We start from the raw sequence: 18,328 nt of genomic DNA, 5'->3' as shown, positions 1-18,328 counted from the left end.
TAGCCTATCTCAACAGTCTAATCAAGGGAGCAAAAAAATAGCCTGATTATCTTTCCGAAGTTGATGAATAGAAACTTGAATATTCCCTCCACGTTACACAAACTTCCTCCCAACAAAAAATAATAAAAACTAAAATAAAAAATTAGGAAAAAAAAAAAAAAAAAAAAAATGAATCGATTTTGTATTGTTTCAGAGGCTGAACTCAATTTAAAAATGTTAATTGCGCTGGTATTAATTGACTCCTGTCTCTTGAGGAAGCTTGCAAAGTCTAGACATGGAGAAGAACGAGGATGTATCTCTAGAGTGAGCTCAATTGTGCATACAACATAAATCAAGAAGAAGAACAAAGGTGTGTGGTAAATTATCACTTCGTAATTTGAAGGAAAGTGTCTTTATCTCTTATCATGTGGCTGCTGACTGGAAATTAAATGAATTAACTTTGTCTGTTGGGAAAAGAAGAAAAAACAAAAAAAAAAAAAAAAGTAAAGTGGGATGGTGAAATTTTTCCTTATCATTATTTATTGAGTCAATCTTTACAACAGAGATAAAGAGAACTCGAATTAGTTTGATATGGCCTCGTGTAGTTTTTATGTTGAGCCCTGAGAGAGGGCTAGGATGTATGTGAGTTATGCTCTTAGATTCTATTATAGAGATCAAAATATATAGACAATAAAATAAACAAACATGGGAAATCTGGGGTAAAAAGAGATCTCATGACAAATTAACCGACTGGACTAACCAACAATAGTAAAAAAAAGAGCGAGACAGAGGAGGAAGAGAGCGCGGAGCAATGGAAGCCCAGAAAGTCTATGGTAGTGTAGTTTTTGCAGTCAAATGGGAATATTGTGACATTTTTTTTTTCTCTTTTCATTTATTTTCTTTTTTTTTTTTTACTAACCGGATCTTTCTGTCATCTGATTGGCTGATAAGAGAATGTTACGTAATAATAATATAAATGCAATTATTTCAAGGGTAAAAGAGAAAGAAAAGAAAGAAAAATTAAGCAATCACGCATATATGCTTGCGTATTATACCACGAGAATATTTGCTTGTATGCAGTAGCTCCTTTGTTTTAAGAGAGACAAAAGAAAAAAAGAAATTAAGAAAAAAGGCGTAGTAGCTACTAATATTATCCTTTGGTCCATATTAAGTAGTACTGCATATAAGTTACTTCAACGCATTCATCACTGTCTTGTCTTATGACTAAGTTGTTTGTCCCTTGTTATATATAAAACCAACTGATAAATTCCCTCAAATCAAGAATATATCGTCCATAAAGCTTGTGCTTTACTTCACTCAACTTTACTTCTTTTCCCCATCTATCTATATATATACATATAGAAGACTGAACTGGTTACCAAACCATCCATTTACTACAACAACAACAACAACTACACTTTTATCCACTTTCTTCCGTTTCCATAATTGGTTCTTTTTTTTTTTTCGTAGCTAAAAAAAGATCACATAGAGAAAAATAAAGAAAATTTTCAACAGCCATTTACGACAACACATCATCATCATCATCATCACAACAACTTCAACATGAGCACTTCATTAACTGAAAACACTGCCATACTATCTAAATATCTTGATTTACCTCAAAACGGTAAAATTCTTGCTGAATATGTCTGGATTGATTCTGAAGGTAGAACCAGATCCAAATGTAAGACATTGAGCAAAAAACCATCTAGTGTCGATGACTTGCCAGAATGGAACTACGATGGTTCCTCAACCGGTCAAGCCCCAGGTCACGACTCAGATATATATTTACGTCCTGTTGCTTACTATCCTGATCCATTCAGAAAAGGTGACAATATTATCGTTTTGAATGAGTGTTACAACAATGATGGTACCCCAAATAAGTTCAACCACAGACACGAATGTGCTAAATTGATGAAGGCACACGCTGATGAAGAAGTTTGGTTTGGTTTGGAACAAGAATACACTTTGTTTGACCAATATGACTATCCTTATGGATGGCCAAAGGGTGGTTTCCCAGCTCCTCAAGGTCCTTACTACTGTGGTGTCGGTACTGGTAAGGTTGTTGCTAGAGATGTTATCGAAGCCCACTACAGAGCTTGTTTGTACGCTGGTATTGAGATTTCTGGTATCAATGCTGAAGTTATGCCTTCCCAATGGGAATTCCAAGTTGGTCCTTGTGAAGGTATCGATATGGGTGATCAATTGTGGATTGCAAGGTATTTGTTGGAAAGAACCGCTGAAGAGTTTGCCGTTAAAGTCTCATTCCATCCTAAACCATTGAAGGGTGACTGGAATGGTGCTGGATGTCACACCAATGTTTCCACCAAGGATATGAGAAAAGCTGGTGGTATGAAGGTCATCGAAGTTGCATTGAGCAAATTGGCCAAGAGACACAAGGAACACATGTTGTTGTATGGTGCTGACAATGAACAAAGATTGACTGGTCGTCATGAAACTGCTTCTGGTGACTCTTTTTCATCTGGTGTTGCCAACAGAGGTGCCTCTGTCAGAATCCCAAGATCTGTTGCTAAGGAAGGATATGGTTACTTTGAAGATAGAAGACCAGCTTCCAACATTGATCCTTATTTGGTCACTGGTATCATGGTTGAAACCATTTGTGGCTCAATTCCAGATGCTGATATGGCCAAGGAATACCTTAGAGAAGCTGAATAAGCAGCAATGTTTGTGAAAGATTATGATTGTGAAATGCTTTTTTGTGTGAGACGACAACCCCCCTTCCCTCCTCTCCCAGTTTAGTATTTTGTCTTTTATTCGATAGATACATGGAGAAGAAAAAGTATAGTTTTTTTTTTTTCATTTTAGTAAATACAAATTTAATTTTGATTATAGAGATTGGTTATGTAGTAGAAATCTACTGACTTTAAAGCTGCGGGAATGATGAACAAACGTTGGAATAGTAATTCCTTTGTAGCTCGTGTATTGTCAAAAAATTTTTGGTTTTATGATGGGATCCAAAAAGATATTTTTCACAACAAATTGCATTGATTTTAAAACAAAAATTGGATACACTTACATAAAAAAGAACACTATCTTATGGTCTCTAGTTGCATGTGCTATGTATCAGACAGATACCTCTAGTAATCCCGAAAAGCTTATAAGATGGAGGAGATGCAAGGTCCTTTGAGCAAAAAGGAAAAGAAAAAAAATAAAAAAAAAAACATAAAATGGTTTTATGCCGGTGCCAGGAATCGAACCTGGGTTTAGTCGGTATTGCTTCTTAGCCACAACGACTTGTACTAACCTCTATACGACACCGGCCGACATTGCGAGCAGCTACGCCACGCTTGAAATTGTATCAAATTTTTTTGCCAGGTTCATACAGTTGGCCAAAATTTGGTCACGTTTAGGAAACATGTTGGTGCTGTTTACCGAGCTGGAGACATGAAAATGTCATGAAACTAGCTGGAGAGACGGGGAACAAGTTAAAATTTTATAAAGCTTCAAACTCAACCGTCTTCTAAGCTTTCTGCGTGGAGATAAATGAAAAAAAGTGAGTTACACGTAGCTAATTGAAGATACGAGTTTGGATGTGTAGGTGTCTCATGGACAGATGTGGCGCGACTCTAATTGTAGTTGAATCTGTTATTGGTCAAACGTGCAAATCTTCCAGCCATTTGCCCAACAATGACAAGGCCCTTTATTGGAAAGAAGAATGAATTGAACACCCTCCGACGCTAGTTGACGACACTTGTCTTGAGAGGAAGGCTCGGTGTTGGCATCTGTCCACAATAAATACACAACCTAGAACTGTCTACAAGCTTTTCCAGCATGGTCAAAGATGGTCCAATAAACACATGATCTGGATCAAAATCATGGGTTAAATGGACGAACTTACTGGGCTTGTTATCTATAATTACAAAACGCGGCATGCTCCTAAATGGACGCACCCATCCATTAACCAACTAAAAATACTTGAGCTCGGCAGATCTCCTCCCTCCATTGATTGTTTCCGTGGCATACTTTTGCAGCCACATAAGTCGTGTCCTACTCAAATTATATGTGCGCTTTGAAATTCAATCAACGATAATATCAAAAAAAAATCCTCTGAGCAATAAAAGACTTTGAAATTGACCACAGCACTTAGACATGTCTCAATTCACCCTTGACAGCACATATTTGAATGATTCCAAGAAGATAATCAGTGAAAGGATTATTCCGTGGGAGGGTCTTGCGAGATCTAGAGCTGTCACCGAAGATGATGCCAATCATATAAAGATTTTAGAAAAACAATCCGTTGAAAATAGGGACAAAACCGTAAAGTCGCAATTGGACTTGTACTCCAAAGTATTACTCAACGTTTTGAGTAAGGTCGATAAAGATGACGTTGTTAAGAATGTGTTGACATTGATTAATGATTTGTTGATTAAGGTCCCTGAGTTTCAGGACGCACTTTTGAATTTATCCTCAATTGATAAGGATCTACCATTTGACCCATTTGTCAAACACTTGGACAAGGACCCGTTGATTACATCATTGGCGTTGTATAACTTGGTTATTCTTGCCAAGGGTTCGCCAGATAAGGAAGTGATTATCCGTGCATTTACTGCAATCACCCAGCTTATCGAAAATAGTGATTCGAATTTCCAATTCATTGGGATTCAATTGCTTCAAGAATTGGTGACAAACAGGAAATACAAGACAATTTACCAGGAAAACAATCTCTTGTCCAATTTCAAACCAATAAATGCATTGGTCACCAAACTGTCCACCCACCCCAATGCAACTGGTTTGCAATTGTCATATAATGTGTTGTTGGCAACTTGGATATTATCTTTTAATGCCGAGATTAACAAGTCAATTATTCACAATTTCCCACAAATTGCCGGCTCACTTTTATCAATTGCCAAAGAGTCAATTAAGTTGAAAATTGTACGTATTTCAGTTGCCGTGTTAAAAAATTACGTTAGCTGTTGTGTGTCTTCTCAAGAGCAATTCAAAGTTGTCAAGTTGTTGTTGTTTCATGATGCCTTGACCACAATAAAAACATTAAAGGAAAGGAAGTTTGCTCAGAATGGAAGCGATGAAGAATTGTGCAGTGATCTTGCTTATTTGTCAGATACCTTGGAAGAAACAGTCAAAACTAAATTAACCTCATTTGACGAGTACCTCACTGCTTTGGAAAACCCCAAGTTATTAAGTTGGGCTTCGCCAATACACAAATCTACCGATTTCTGGTTGGAAAACTCAGGCAAATTTAAGGACTCAAACTATAAATTGGTAAAGAGAATATTTGATATCTTGGGTGCCAATTCTAATGACACAACCATTTGCGTGGTATTGTTGAACGATTTGCAATACTTGATCAAAAATCTCGGTCAGGATTTGATCCATTTCATCAATACTGAAAAGGGGGGTCTGTACAAGGTGATGATTATGTCGTTTTTGGAAAACAATCAAGGAAACAATGAGCTCAGATATGAGGCATTAAAAACCATTCAATTACTCGTTGGTCAAAGCTTTTGAATAGACTTCGAATTGAAGAGAAATGATTGTATAGACTGTGTAGTTTAGAAAAACGACAAACGAAAAACGAAAAACGAAGAGAAAAAAAAAAATTAAAAGATAGAAAATAACGCGTTATAACCGGATGTACCACAACATTCACATTATTCATCAATGAATGATGACTCTATGATCTACATAGACAACAGGGTCAACACATTCAAGCATCCTGTTGCCAAGGATGGCAAGAAGTACACTTGGTCTGATGTAATTGACTTTGCCCACACAAATGAATTGGTCGAAGCAGGTTTTTACTATTCACCCATCAGGAAGACCGCAAATCGTATTACATGCGCCTATTGTCAAAAAGCAACTACTGTTGAGAGATACCTGACTATTGCAGAGGTTATATCCGATCATGCTAAGCGCAGTATAAGTTGCCCGATGGCCGGGTTTCTAAACACATACCACTCATGCCGTGACTTACTAGACGATGAAATAAAGAAACACTGGTCCAAATCTAAATTTCGAGATCCTTTCAATCAACTATCGACCAAACTTCGAGCTAGGTTTTTCAAAAATTTCCCATTGGATGGCACAGGCTATCGACCGAACTCTAAATCATTAGAAGACGCTGGGTTTATTTATCAGCCACGTTTCGCAGGGGATGACAGAGTAGTATGTCCTTATTGTCATTGTGCACTAGATTCCTGGGATGAACAAGATGATCCAGTTGAGGAGCATTTGAACAACACATCAAGTTATTGTTATTTTTTGGTTAAATATGTGGAGAGGAAACAAGGTGGGAGCAAGAGACAAGAAAAGTCGCCATTTGATGAATCTTTACATTTAGACGATTTCGATTATGAAATTCCAAATGGGGTTCGAGAAAAAACCACCGCAGGTCACACAATGCAGAATCTCACGAACGAAGGTGCGAAACAAGACGACGAATCCACGCCAAGGACAAGGAGTCGTCCTGCAAGGGCAACTATCAAGGAGGATCCAAATTTGAAGTATTGGAAAAAATTGCCTGACCAAGATTTGCTACAAGAGTTTATTCAAGTGTCAAAGCATACTAATGGAGAAACTAGAGAGAATAAGCGAGTGACTGATTTTGCAGGTGCTGATGCAGGTGCTGATGCAGGTGCTGATGCAGGTGCTGATGCAGTCAATGACAAGCAAGACATGGGAGATAGAAATGGTACAGTGTACGGCGAGAATGTCAACGGAGGAGAGAAGGGGACTACTCTTGGTGGGAGGGAAGCACTAGGTGGTGGTGTTGATGTTTACAGTGACACGCCGATGCATGTTGTGAATGACATAGAGATGAATGACGTTGAACAAGATGATTCGATTGATCAATCTTTTGATGAAAGACCGCACGGTGATGGGCACGGGCACGATAGTATAGAAGCCAGCTCCAGTGACGAATACGATCCCACTTCTGACTCATTTCAACCGACAAACGACTCAGAGTCTGTTGCCGAAATTGTACCAAAGCAGACTAAGAAAAAGTCATTTAAGACAAACAAAACTGAGAAAAAGGCGATAGTCCCCAACGAGGAGCCAAAGTCCAATAAACGGGCTGGGGACAGCTTATCGCCCATACGTCGCAAAAAAATCATTAAGCGGACCACGCCAGCACCTGCTTTTGAAGACAGTTCAACTGACCAAGATTACAACGAAGCTCATATTGTGAAATTAGAGAAACGAGTAATACAATCAAACACCGTTTTGGCTATGGAGGACAAAAGCTTTGAACAGCTGGAATCATTCACTCCTCCAGTTCGCATGTCTCCTACTAAATTGTCAGAACTGCCTAAGAAACTTGATTCTGCAAAACGAAGCATTTTCGATGTGTCGTGGGATATCACCAGTGAAAGTATTGAGGGTGAAGTGAAGAAGAGGTCAAGTAATGCCAAGCCAGTACATAATGGAGGTGGGGACATGCATCTTAGTGGTGTCGAAAAGAAGGATGTGGCTAACGCAGGAAATTCAAACAATGGAAGTATATCACGAGACACTCACCCCGTTATGGAGTCTCACGACGTGATCAAAGCACAGAAGGAAGATCTGATAAATAAACCTGAAGCTGGTACTTTGGGTGCAGAAACAATTCAAGGACACAGCACGGCCAATAATTCAATGTTAGATTCAAATGATAAGGAAGTTGGTGATGAGGTATCGGCAAAGGTGGACGTACATCATGGGCTTGAGGAAAAAGACGTTGAGGCTAACACACCAAAGGGCTCCACATGTGCTAACACTAATCAACAGCAAGCGGACACACACAAGAGCTCAGGACCCGCACATGAAGGCAAACATGTCGCGCAGGAGGATAACTCCAGCAATCAATCACAAATAGCCGCCTCTCATCCTGAGGCTTCACCTATAAGTAGTGACTCTGAACTGGATTACTCAGAATATCTCAACGAGATTAATGACATTGACAAGCATTTTGAGGTTGATGACAAAGTCGAGGAAGATGATTTGGGAGATGATTTCAAACAACAAGCAGCAACTGAGAGACGTAAAGAGATGCAGAGTTCTATTGTGGGAAGCCATGTTAATGGCGACCATGGGTTGATCCAACTGGCAGATGCAGATGACATCGAGCTGGTGGCTCCGAACGGCGTGTCAGGTGAGGCTGTTGAACAAAAGTCTCGTACTATACTCAGCCCACACACTTCTCTCCCAAACAAGAGCACGGAGGTCAGCAATATACATGATGGCACTCATATCTCAACCCACCTACGAGACAACAACGTGGATAGTGGTGGATTGCGTGAAAGCATTGCACAAGGTGAGTCTAAACCTAAAAGTGATGACCGTAGCATGGTTGTCGCACATGCCTCCCCTAAAGATGTACCAATAACTGCCACGGCAGACGCCGAGCCAAGTCCCCAGACGCACGAATTCAATAATGAGCGCACAAGAGCAAGCTCGAAAGAGAATTCTGGACTTGACAAAGACGAAACACCAGATGATACATCGGACCGTTCTGGCCCTCTAGCGATGGATTCGCTTTTGAACGACGATGAGAATATTGCAGCAGAATTGACACAACCGATATCGGCATCTAAATGGGAGACAAAGTCTATGCAAAGATTTGTACAACAAATGCACAACTTGGACACCAGCTCAAGAGAGCTAAAGACTCTAGCCAGCTCCAAGTATGATCTTCATGACGATATTGATGGTGAGTTGACCAGATTCATTGCTGAAATGCCCGAAGAAGAGGAGCGAATGACTATTGAGCAATGGGTAGAACATTGTGCCACCAACTGCAGGGACATTGTAGCACAGTCAATCAGAGAGATGAATCAGTATATTCTCGATGAGTATGATCGTGCGATAAAGATGTTGGAGTCGATGGAGGAGGGTTGATCTAGCTGACAAAATTTATACTCTCACTATGTTGAAGCTAGTAGCTTTCGAGTCAAGTCGAACAGGCGCCATACCCACCGAATGTATAGTACACCACCTTACAAGCTACGTGTATACATCAAATTAGTTGCGCAATGTGTAGTAGTAAATTACAAGAATGAGGAAAAAAAAAAATATTCGATATCCACAGAATTCGATTGAACAAAATCTTTTGTGATACACTTTTTGCATTGAGCAACGGCGCAATTTTGATTTGATATCAGTACCAACTCCTCCCTCCCCTCCATTGAAGAAATACAGATAGGAGGGTAGCCTTGAACTAGAGCCTCTTAGAACCATTTTTGTGAATAAGAAATGTCATTTTGGCCGTTTACCAATTCCTCACTGAGCAATAATACCTTACTGAAATTCTTGGACTCGATACATGACTTTTCAACAGTTAGTGTTGATGACATTGTCCAGGATCAAACATTAGTTCAGGAATTGCTCAACGAATTGCATAGCGTGAAGGGGACCATCAACAAGGGAGGCAATTTTCTATTCTCACAATCCAATCCCGATCCAATTCACGCCCTATCTGATTCTGCATCATTAAACTCACAAAACAACGACAACAATAATAATAGTGGGTCAAACAAAGAAGCAAAGGGGATTAAATTGATCGAACTCTTAGTGCAGCCTCATATACTACTGGGCCTTATTGAGATTTTAGAAAAGAGTGTGGATTTCTTTTATCAGCAAGGACTTAAGGAAGATGAAAATGTTCAGAAGACAATAATGGACCATACTCCAACAACTGATTTGGAGGAAGTTGACGAAATAAATGAAGCAAAAGATCAAGACAAGGATGAAGCATTTCGGAAATCTGTTCAAGCAGCAGCTGATATCCTTTCATTCGATATTTGGATCATCCCAAATAGGATAATAGAAACGCCGAATCTTATAAACAAGCTATGGCTGATATTGAAATTGGAGCATTTACAGGAAAACTACCCCAGTGTATCGTACCTTGTGCATATTTTGGATCAGCTATTGGAATGTAACAGTATTGAGCTTTTGAATTTTGTTAGAAGACAAGATGATCTCGTCGATACCTTCTTGGCTAAAATCGAGGTTCCAGCAATAATGGACTATTTCTTTCGAATAATACAAACGGATAAACCAGATTCGCCCACTGGGATACTTGACACGATCGCACAACAAGGCGTTATTATGAAATTGGTGGATATTTTGAAACCTCAGCCTGTCCAATTTGACAACGCACCATATATCCCTGATCATCAGCTATATTTTCGCCAGAGTTCAGCAACGGATTTTCTAAAAGCTTTGATCACTATATCATCCAATGCTGCTTTGGCTGTTGTAATGGAAACAAACATCGGACCGAATCAGCTAACGCGACAATTGGTGTCTCCTGAAGTGGTGAACATCATTATACACGACATAATGTTGAAGAGAGTGCAGGGGAAAAATGGCAATACTCAGACCAATAAGCATGGAATCAACAATTGCGTTAGTATAGTTATCGAACTCATCAGAAAGAATAATTCTGACTATGACTTAAACTGTGGCTCATACAGTTCCATGTTGCAAAGCGACGATGGAGGACCTGGGGAAATCAACTCGTATGTCATGTTTCAATGGCTCAAAGATCTCGAACAAAACCCACCAGGACCAAGAGACCCCATTTATTTAGGAGACATGTTGGAAATTTTCTCTGAGAACTTGCGTGAATTTGGGGAATTACTAGAAATTGAACCAATTCCACCAAATGGAGTGACTTCAGACATTTTGGGATTTACGAGATTCAAAATATCCGAGCTCATTGCTGAGCTTCTTCATTGCTCAAATATGACTCTATTGAATTCGAAAAGAATCAGGAAAATCATCAGTATTCGAGATCATATTCGGCTACAACAGTCGAAGCGGTTGAGAAGAGCTTTAGACGAAAAGATTGCATTCGTGGAGACCCCTAACATCAGCGATGTTACATCTGGGTTAGACGATGTGTCGTTGGATGACGTCCAATTTGCCGAAGAAGACAAGCATGACTATTCTAATCTAATCAAAAATATCGAGTCAATTGAAGATTCAGAAGATGAGGAGCCTTCCATATCGCCAGAAAATCCATTCGTTTGCGAAGAGAGAAACAAGACTATTAGACTGGATCCTTGTGTAGGTGACTTGTTCAAGATCAAACTCATTGATCTGAAGGTTTTGTTGAGTATTGTTAGCAAGTTTACAAAGTACAAGTGGAACAATTTTTTCCACAATGTGGTTTTTGACTTGGTACAACAGGTATTCAATGGCAAACTCAACTCATACAATTCTTTTTTGATTGTGGAACTATTCAAAAAGGATCAGTGCGATTTGACAAATTTGATTGTAAGATCGTATGAAACTGAAGTTGACCCTCGCCCGGGATACATGGGGCATTTGATTCTCATAGGGGAGGAGATTGTCAAGTTTACATCTTTGTACAAACCGGATCTTATATCCCACACAATAGTTGAAGCTGTCCTGAGTGAAAAATGGAATTGGTTTGTCAATGACATCTTGACCAAGACGAGGGAGGTTTACAACGTTGTTTTGGGTGCAGACGAAGGGGACACATTTGAGAATTCTGAAGACTATGTTGACCCTAATGAACCAAAGAAGATCATTCTTGGCGACACTTTGAATCATGAAGAGTTTGTCCATGACGGTGAAAATGAACATGAAAATGAAAATGAAGATGAGGACGAGGACGAGGACATGGAGGGTCCTAAAGTGGCTGACGTCGAAGTAGGGAAAATGACTCCGAGTAGGGATATAACTCCACACCCCGTGGATGATGACGAAGAACTAGAAGATGCATTAGATGCAAATGGGGCAGATCATTTATCGGGAAGCTCGTCTGATGAAGATGAGGATGATGACAGCAACGAATTACGAAGAGTGTCTAAGCATAATGAGTAATAGGCAAAATTAGAAAACAAAATCTATTTCTTTCTACTATATACTACTTTTCCGTTTGGTAATTCCATCTTTTTCCCTTTACTCTTTTTCTTTTTCACAAATTCAACTTGGTCTTCGTCATTAACTTTTGCAACTGGTTTCTTGTATGTGACTGCTGTGCTGATTGGTGTCAATACTTTCCCCAATGTCAAGTTGTACAACTTTGCAGGCACTTTGAAAAACAATGTGTCTTTAAAAGTTGGATGCACATTGATGTCATACTCATCAACTAAATGCAGTCCTTCGTCGTCTTCAACATAGACATCACCTGTGTTTTTAACGATAAATGTAGTGTTGTTTTCCTGATTGACAAGCCTTCTATCCGATCCATCTGAAGGTGGTACTATGGACCCATTCCAGGCCTGGTTTTTGATCTGGTTCTTGTACTCAGCAACCCTTTTGAAACTCTGCCTTCTGTTTATTTTTAAAGCAAAATAGTGCAATGCACCAACGAGAATATAAACAACAACCACAGTCAAAACCAACCCTGGTCTGAACTTGGAATAAAGGTACCCTGTCCCTTTCCACTTTGGGAAGCCTTTGCTTAAAAAGTAGTCATATCTTTCTTTTCTTGCAGCATCCCGTAAGATATTGTTAACCGACGACAAAATAGCATACTTTTCTTCCGCTTTCTTTCTTGCAGCATTGGAGCTGAATTTGTCAGGGTGCAATGCTTTTGACAATTTTCTATACGCCTTTTTGATCTCCACTGGGGTTGATTTTGGTCCTTTTGTCAAATTGAACCACTGGTAGAAGTTGACTTCTGGACCCAACACTTGACGCACCTTGTCATTGAGTTTAAATATTTCGTAATCTTCGGAGCTCCAGGCACTCACAATCCCAACCACAACGAGAAGGAATAAGAATACAAGCTTCATTGCGAGGGTGCAGAAACCAATAGACCTAGAACAAGGAAAAAGGATGTGTACTGAAAATCATTCGTTCGCGTGTTAAATTTTGAAAAATTCCCGGCAACACATGTTCCAACATCATATACACAAGTCATCTCCACTTACATCAATATGCCATTGTATCCACTCCCTTTTAAGCAGAGATTATTGTTTTTTTTCAATGTTGCAGCCATGACCTTATGGCTTTGTTGTTTTATGAGGTTTTTGATCCTACTACCTTTGGTTGGAAGACGCTTTTTACCAGGAGGAATCGCCGACTTCTTCCATGCTGTGGCAGTAACCCCTGTGATAGGTACATTACTACTCCTATCCTTGGGCCTTACAAAATGGAAGTCACAAATATGGCCATTATTGAATGGAATCAAAATGGTTTGTATTTGCTACGCAGTTATATTTCCTCATCCAAAGATAGCTAAACATACGTCATATTCACTACTCATAACAGCTTGGTGTTTACAGTATATCATTCATTATAGCTACCATGGGTTTCGAGTGAAAACCAGGACGTCACCGTTTTTCTTGTTTTGGTTGCAATACAACAATTTTTACATTGTTTATCCTTTGTCGGTAGTGGCAGAAATGATTCAGGTGTTTTTAAGTTTGTCGTTTGTGGAAGAGGACTCGATCCATGAGTTGGCGCTTAAGGCAATGTTTGTGGGATATATTCCAGTTGCTTATTTCGCCTGGGGGCATCTTAAGTCGAGGAGGGACATCAAATTCACAGAGGTTATGAAAAAGAAACAATTGAGACCAAGCGCTGAGCTCTCAGCCAGTGTGTCACTGTCTTCGACATCGAGAAGACAGGACACTACATAAATAAATGTGGAATATTCAAAGATTCCCAATTGGGTAATGTGCGGCGCACTCTCTCGACTTCTAACAATTCTTTTTCTTTTTCTTTTTCTTTTTCTTTTTTGTTCTCTCTTTCTTTCATCTCACCAAGTAAAACCACAGATTAGAGCCGAAACTGAACTCCCTTTTTTTTTTATTCACGATGATCACCAAGTACTTTTCAAATGTACTGGTGAGGTTTAATCCCTTCAGCACAGGTGCCAAAAGTGCGAGAATTTTCCTCTCGCGAATGCCCCCCACAGCCAAAATTGATTTCAAGCTATTGAACAACCCATCTGACAAACAAGAGATCAAAGTGTCCTTTAAAGATAAGCATACAATGGCTGCTGATCCTAGTGCCATGTCGGTTGCTGACTTGGGAGACTATTTCGACTCACACTCGAGGAAGTTGGCAATCAAGGATTCAATACAGGAGTAGAAAAATAATAGGCGGATTTGGCTTTACATGTACATAGTATTTGTCTAATAAAAGTTTTGAAACCACTCGGGAACTAGCTTATTGAAAGTTTTAACTGCTTCGTCATCTGAGACAGGCTCCACTGCCAAATGGGAGTCCATTAGCTCATCTTTTCTTTCAAATCGTAATTTGAAAACATGTGGTTTTTCGTTGTCATCAAAGTGTCTTTGACACAACCAACTAATTACAAGGTTGTACCATTGGAAAATGTGCTTTGTTTTCAAAGAGCACAGATGGGTGAGGAATATAGGTAGCTTGTCCAATAGTCCAACTAGCTCATGCTCTGTATACTTTTTAAGCGACGCTAGTCTGAAATCTTGTGATCTAAAGCCCATGGCAGAGTAATTGCACGATATAAACTTGTTCTGACAGTACAATGCCATTAACTTTCTCTGAAGCTTGTTTGCCGTCTTGAGCTTGTCATCAAGGAGAGTAGAATGTGTCTTCAATTCCACGTAGTTTTGTAATCCCGGTTCCTTTGCTATTGCGCAGTCAATTTCGGCCGAGTAGATCACATTGGCTGCATCAACGGAATGTTGGGTCACCGTATAAAACAGAGACGCATTGTCACGAGATGTCTTCCCAGTAACCACTTTCTCAAACTGGTAGCCACTATATTGAAGCATTTTTTGAATATTGTCAGGAACCAACTTTACTTCTTCATCCCAATTGTACGCGAAAATTACCAACCCTCGCCAATAAATGACATCAAAGTCGACTGGTTGTTTATTCAAAGGGATGCACATCAATTTCATCAAATGCCGCCTCGTAGTAACAACTCTGAGCTTGTCTCGTGATAGCTTCCTGCTCTCAATTAGATATTTTATTGCTTTGAACAAATCTTGTAACAGGTACACATTGTTCAAATCTGGTGAAGTATATCTGTCGAAACCTTTTGAGAGACAGGCCCCAATAATTGGCTGATTCCTTTCACTTTTGACGTTCTTCTTCTTGGTTTCCTTGCGACTGAATGAAATTTTCACTTTCTCTAGACCACCAGTGTCGGCAAACTTAATTCCCGCATCATCTTTGGTGTAGTGACATAGTTCTTCAGGATCGCGGGCAAATGCTCGTGTTTTCTTCAAAGCCTTGATTAAATCTTCATCATTACCAATGACTCCATTGACGATGTTGTCAAATACTGAGAGCCTAATCTTATCGAGCATCTCATTGTTTCATATATATATATGTGTGTGTGTGCTTGTGTGTGTGTGTGTGTGTGTGTGTTTGTGTGTGTGTGTGTGCGCCAGCGTAAAGTGAGAAAATCACGAGATCAAATATGCCCCGCTCCATCTTTCTCATCTACAACAAGGAATGTTTGCAACCACCAGAGCACATACAAAACATGGACTTACCAGTCTGCTGAAACGCTTCAATTCGAAATACACGCCACCGATTAGTTCATTCTCCTACATTCACGATGATGCACTTTCTGATATCAAGAAAGAAGAGATTGCAAAGCACATGCAAGATCTTGGACCATTCCCAAACTACTCCAACATTTTGAATCCCCAGCACTTTTATCAAAATACCGTTTTACTAGACTATTCCAAAAAACACCCTCATCCGGTTTCATTACGGCAGTTGGCTGGTTATGGCAATACATTGACCAAACAAAAAATCATCAACAGCGCCAATTTCGTTCGAGTAGAGCTTCCTATAAGATTAGCCATGAGAATTCGTGACTTACAAGTGCTTCCTTTCGGAGTGGTGAACAATTTCCACATGGCACAAATATATGAAAGCTACTACCACCTGTTCAACGCTTTCCGAAAGATTGGAAAAATCAACACAGTCGAGGAGAATGAAAAGTTTTGTGCCATATTATCGACCCTATTGGATGATCATACCTTCAACTTACCCCATTTGATGATGGGGGCATTGGAGGTATCTATTGCCGAAAGCTTGTCGCAGGAGAAATTGGATTCATTCATGAGCAGCATGTTGAGGTCACGTTTGAGCAGACGACTCATTGTCGAAGAGCACTTGTCATTGAGTGAAAATTATCGCAAGCAGCCCTACGCTAGAAAGCCACCGCATTATCTTGGAGAAATATTCCAAACTTGTAAAGCTGTTGATCATTTCAATGAAGTTGCAGAAAAGGTTAAGAATTTGTTGTGCCATCAATACCCACGCGCAAAGGAATTACCAAAGTTGCAAATAGACGGTGATTTGGACTGTGAGTTCCAGTTTATGGTGCCTCACTTGCATTATATGTTACATGAGATACTACGCAACTCTTTTGAAGCAACGCTAAAAACCACAAAAGAGGAGACACTATTACCTCTTGTTAAAATCACCATCGTTGACCTGAAACATGATGTAATTTTCAGGATATCAGACCAAGGAGGAGGACTTCAACATGACCAATTGAAACTGATTTGGTCATTTGGCAAGTCTCCTGAATTGGCGAGAAAGAGTTTGGCCACTTTTCATCGTATACCAGGGTTGCAATTGCATTCCAACTTGCAGTTTTCTGCGTCAGGATCCTCGGTTGTGAGGCCAAAGGAGACGACGAGCTCTAACGACGACGATGAAGTGGGCTGGGCATCTAGAAACAAAAAATCAACTTTAGAGGATCTTATGGCGAGACCACACGAATACAAGTTGGGCATGGGGTTGCCAATGTGTTCTGTTTATGCTGATTACTGGAATGGATCTCTACAGATGAACTCCTTGGAGGGTTATGGCTGTGACACTTCCTTAACTTTAAAGAAATTGGGGTACCATAGTAACATCATACAACTTGACAGGGCATAGGGACAAAAAGAGTAAGTAGTAATTTATATAGTGTACGCAAAATGCGGAATGTTTTCTTCAATATAAAGCAAAGCGGGAGTGCTGTATCCCGGTAATAAAGCTCGGTTAACTTAGAGTTTCGCTGGAAGTGGGTTAAAGCCATGCTGTCGTCTCCTTTTGGGGGATTCTTACTTACGAATTGGCTTTGCTAAGAAAGGTTGTTAAGAGTATTATTTTTAGAGTTAGCATGCATACTTTTAGTCAGTTCAATTCAAAGAAACGTAAAATTTAAGAGGCTGAGCACTAGAAAGTATCTACCGTATGACCATCTCATTTTGGAACTTTCTTAGCATCATCATCACGCTGTCCGTAGGCTTTAGTAGCGTAGTGGCCATCAATACAAATGACATCTTGAGGTCTGTAGTTGTAGGTCTTGTCAAAGTATTGGGTCAAGATCTGCTTAACACCAGCGGCATATCTAGCTTGAGCATCCAAAGAGGTACCAGAGACGTGAATGGTCATGGCATTACCATATTCTGGGCCGTATGGGTTGTGCATCTTTCTCCATGGGTGGTCCTTTGGTGCCGGTTGAACATTCCAAACATCACCACCGTAACCACCGAGGTGACCAGACTCCAAAGCTTCAGCAACTGCATCAGCATCACAAATAGCTCCTCTGGCAGTGTCGACCAAGTAAGCACCTTTCTTCATTTTTGAGATCAATGCTTTGTCAAACAAGCCTTTGGTCTTTTCGTGCAATGGACAGTTGATGGTGACAATATCGGCTTCAGCAACCAATGCCTCTAAGTCATCCACTTTTTCAACAATGACATCAACATCATTGTACAATTTGGAAGCTTTGTTCAACTTCTCCTCCGCCTCAGCTGGCAATGGTTGATAATCGTAATACAACAACTTCTTGACATTGAATGGAACCAATCTCTCTAAAATACGGTAACCAATTCTACCTGCACCAACAGTAGCAACGACTTTGCCCTCCAAGTCGTATTCTTGTTTTGCAACAGCAGCAACGTCCCATCCTCCAGAGGTAGCTTGTAAATGGCCAATGTTATAGTTCCTAATCAAAACGAGCATAGTCATGACTGCATGTTCCGCAACCGATTGGACGTTTGACCCTGTGACTTCCAAAACTGAGATTCCTCTCTCGTTAGCTACGTTCAAATCAACATGATCAGATCCAACACCGGCAGTGATAGCGATCTTCAACTTTGGTGCCTTGGCAATTCTTTCCTTAGTCAAATAGGCTGGGTAAAATGGGGTGGTGATGACAATCTCAGCATCTTCCAAGTTTGAATCAAATGCCGAATTGACATTGTCTTTGTCGGTGGTTGCAACCAAGTCGTAACCATGGTCTTCAATAAATTGACGAATGCCCAACTCATTTTCAATAGCACCTAACAACTTCTTCTCCTCTTTAGCATGCTTACCACCAGCATAAAGCACCAATAAAACCTTTGGCTTGCCCATTTTTGATTGACGTTTAAAGTGTGTGTTTATTTTAGTTTGTAGTGTTTCT

General features: G+C 39.9%; 8 protein-coding genes across 8 annotated transcripts; 5 read left to right on the top strand and 3 right to left on the bottom strand. All coding sequences in view use genetic code 12, as the record gives it.

Annotated features, from left to right (window-relative positions):
• Positions 1-1,542: 1,542 nt before the first annotated feature.
• On the top strand, positions 1,543-2,655 carry GLN1 (glutamate--ammonia ligase; the record flags this gene model as incomplete). Its single annotated transcript, XM_051754979.1, has 1 exon — positions 1,543-2,655. One exon carries the CDS (start codon positions 1,543-1,545, stop codon positions 2,653-2,655), a length of 1,113 nt encoding a protein of 370 aa, XP_051606134.1.
• A 1,434-nt stretch (positions 2,656-4,089) lies between these two features.
• Positions 4,090-5,466, top strand: VMA13 (H(+)-transporting V1 sector ATPase subunit H; the record flags this gene model as incomplete). Its single annotated transcript, XM_051754978.1, has 1 exon — positions 4,090-5,466. One exon carries the CDS (start codon positions 4,090-4,092, stop codon positions 5,464-5,466), a length of 1,377 nt encoding a protein of 458 aa, XP_051606133.1.
• A 153-nt stretch (positions 5,467-5,619) lies between these two features.
• Positions 5,620-11,793, top strand: KGF57_005367 (uncharacterized protein; the record flags this gene model as incomplete). Its single annotated transcript, XM_051754976.1, has 2 exons — positions 5,620-8,789; positions 9,279-11,793. The coding sequence occupies 2 exons, from the start codon at positions 5,620-5,622 to the stop codon at positions 11,791-11,793; spliced, it is 5,685 nt and encodes a 1,894-aa protein (XP_051606132.1).
• A 23-nt stretch (positions 11,794-11,816) lies between these two features.
• On the bottom strand, positions 11,817-12,710 carry KGF57_005366 (uncharacterized protein; the record flags this gene model as incomplete). The annotated part of the gene is made up of 1 exon (XM_051754975.1): positions 11,817-12,710. One exon carries the CDS (start codon positions 12,708-12,710, stop codon positions 11,817-11,819), a length of 894 nt encoding a protein of 297 aa, XP_051606131.1.
• A 144-nt stretch (positions 12,711-12,854) lies between these two features.
• Positions 12,855-14,013, top strand: KGF57_005365 (uncharacterized protein; the record flags this gene model as incomplete). The annotated part of the gene is made up of 2 exons (XM_051754974.1): positions 12,855-13,515; positions 13,838-14,013. 2 exons carry the CDS (start codon positions 12,855-12,857, stop codon positions 14,011-14,013), a joined length of 837 nt encoding a protein of 278 aa, XP_051606130.1.
• A 44-nt stretch (positions 14,014-14,057) lies between these two features.
• Positions 14,058-15,218, bottom strand: KGF57_005364 (uncharacterized protein; the record flags this gene model as incomplete). The annotated part of the gene is made up of 1 exon (XM_051754973.1): positions 14,058-15,218. One exon carries the CDS (start codon positions 15,216-15,218, stop codon positions 14,058-14,060), a length of 1,161 nt encoding a protein of 386 aa, XP_051606129.1.
• Positions 15,219-15,366: 148 nt separating this feature from the next.
• On the top strand, positions 15,367-16,812 carry KGF57_005363 (alpha-ketoacid dehydrogenase kinase family protein; the record flags this gene model as incomplete). The annotated part of the gene is made up of 1 exon (XM_051754972.1): positions 15,367-16,812. The coding sequence occupies one exon, from the start codon at positions 15,367-15,369 to the stop codon at positions 16,810-16,812; it is 1,446 nt and encodes a 481-aa protein (XP_051606128.1).
• A 309-nt stretch (positions 16,813-17,121) lies between these two features.
• FDH1 (formate dehydrogenase (NAD+)) lies at positions 17,122-18,279 on the bottom strand (the record flags this gene model as incomplete). Its single annotated transcript, XM_051754971.1, has 1 exon — positions 17,122-18,279. The coding sequence occupies one exon, from the start codon at positions 18,277-18,279 to the stop codon at positions 17,122-17,124; it is 1,158 nt and encodes a 385-aa protein (XP_051606127.1).
• Between the last annotated feature and the right edge of the window lie 49 nt (positions 18,280-18,328).

This window comes from Candida theae (genome assembly GCF_024610275.1).
Source record: "Candida theae strain CBS 12239 chromosome Unknown scaffold28, whole genome shotgun sequence".
NCBI classification, from domain to species: domain Eukaryota; kingdom Fungi; phylum Ascomycota; class Pichiomycetes; order Serinales; family Debaryomycetaceae; genus Lodderomyces; species Lodderomyces theae.
Note: the sequence above shows the minus strand (reverse complement) of the source record. Positions and strands in the feature narration are given on the sequence as shown.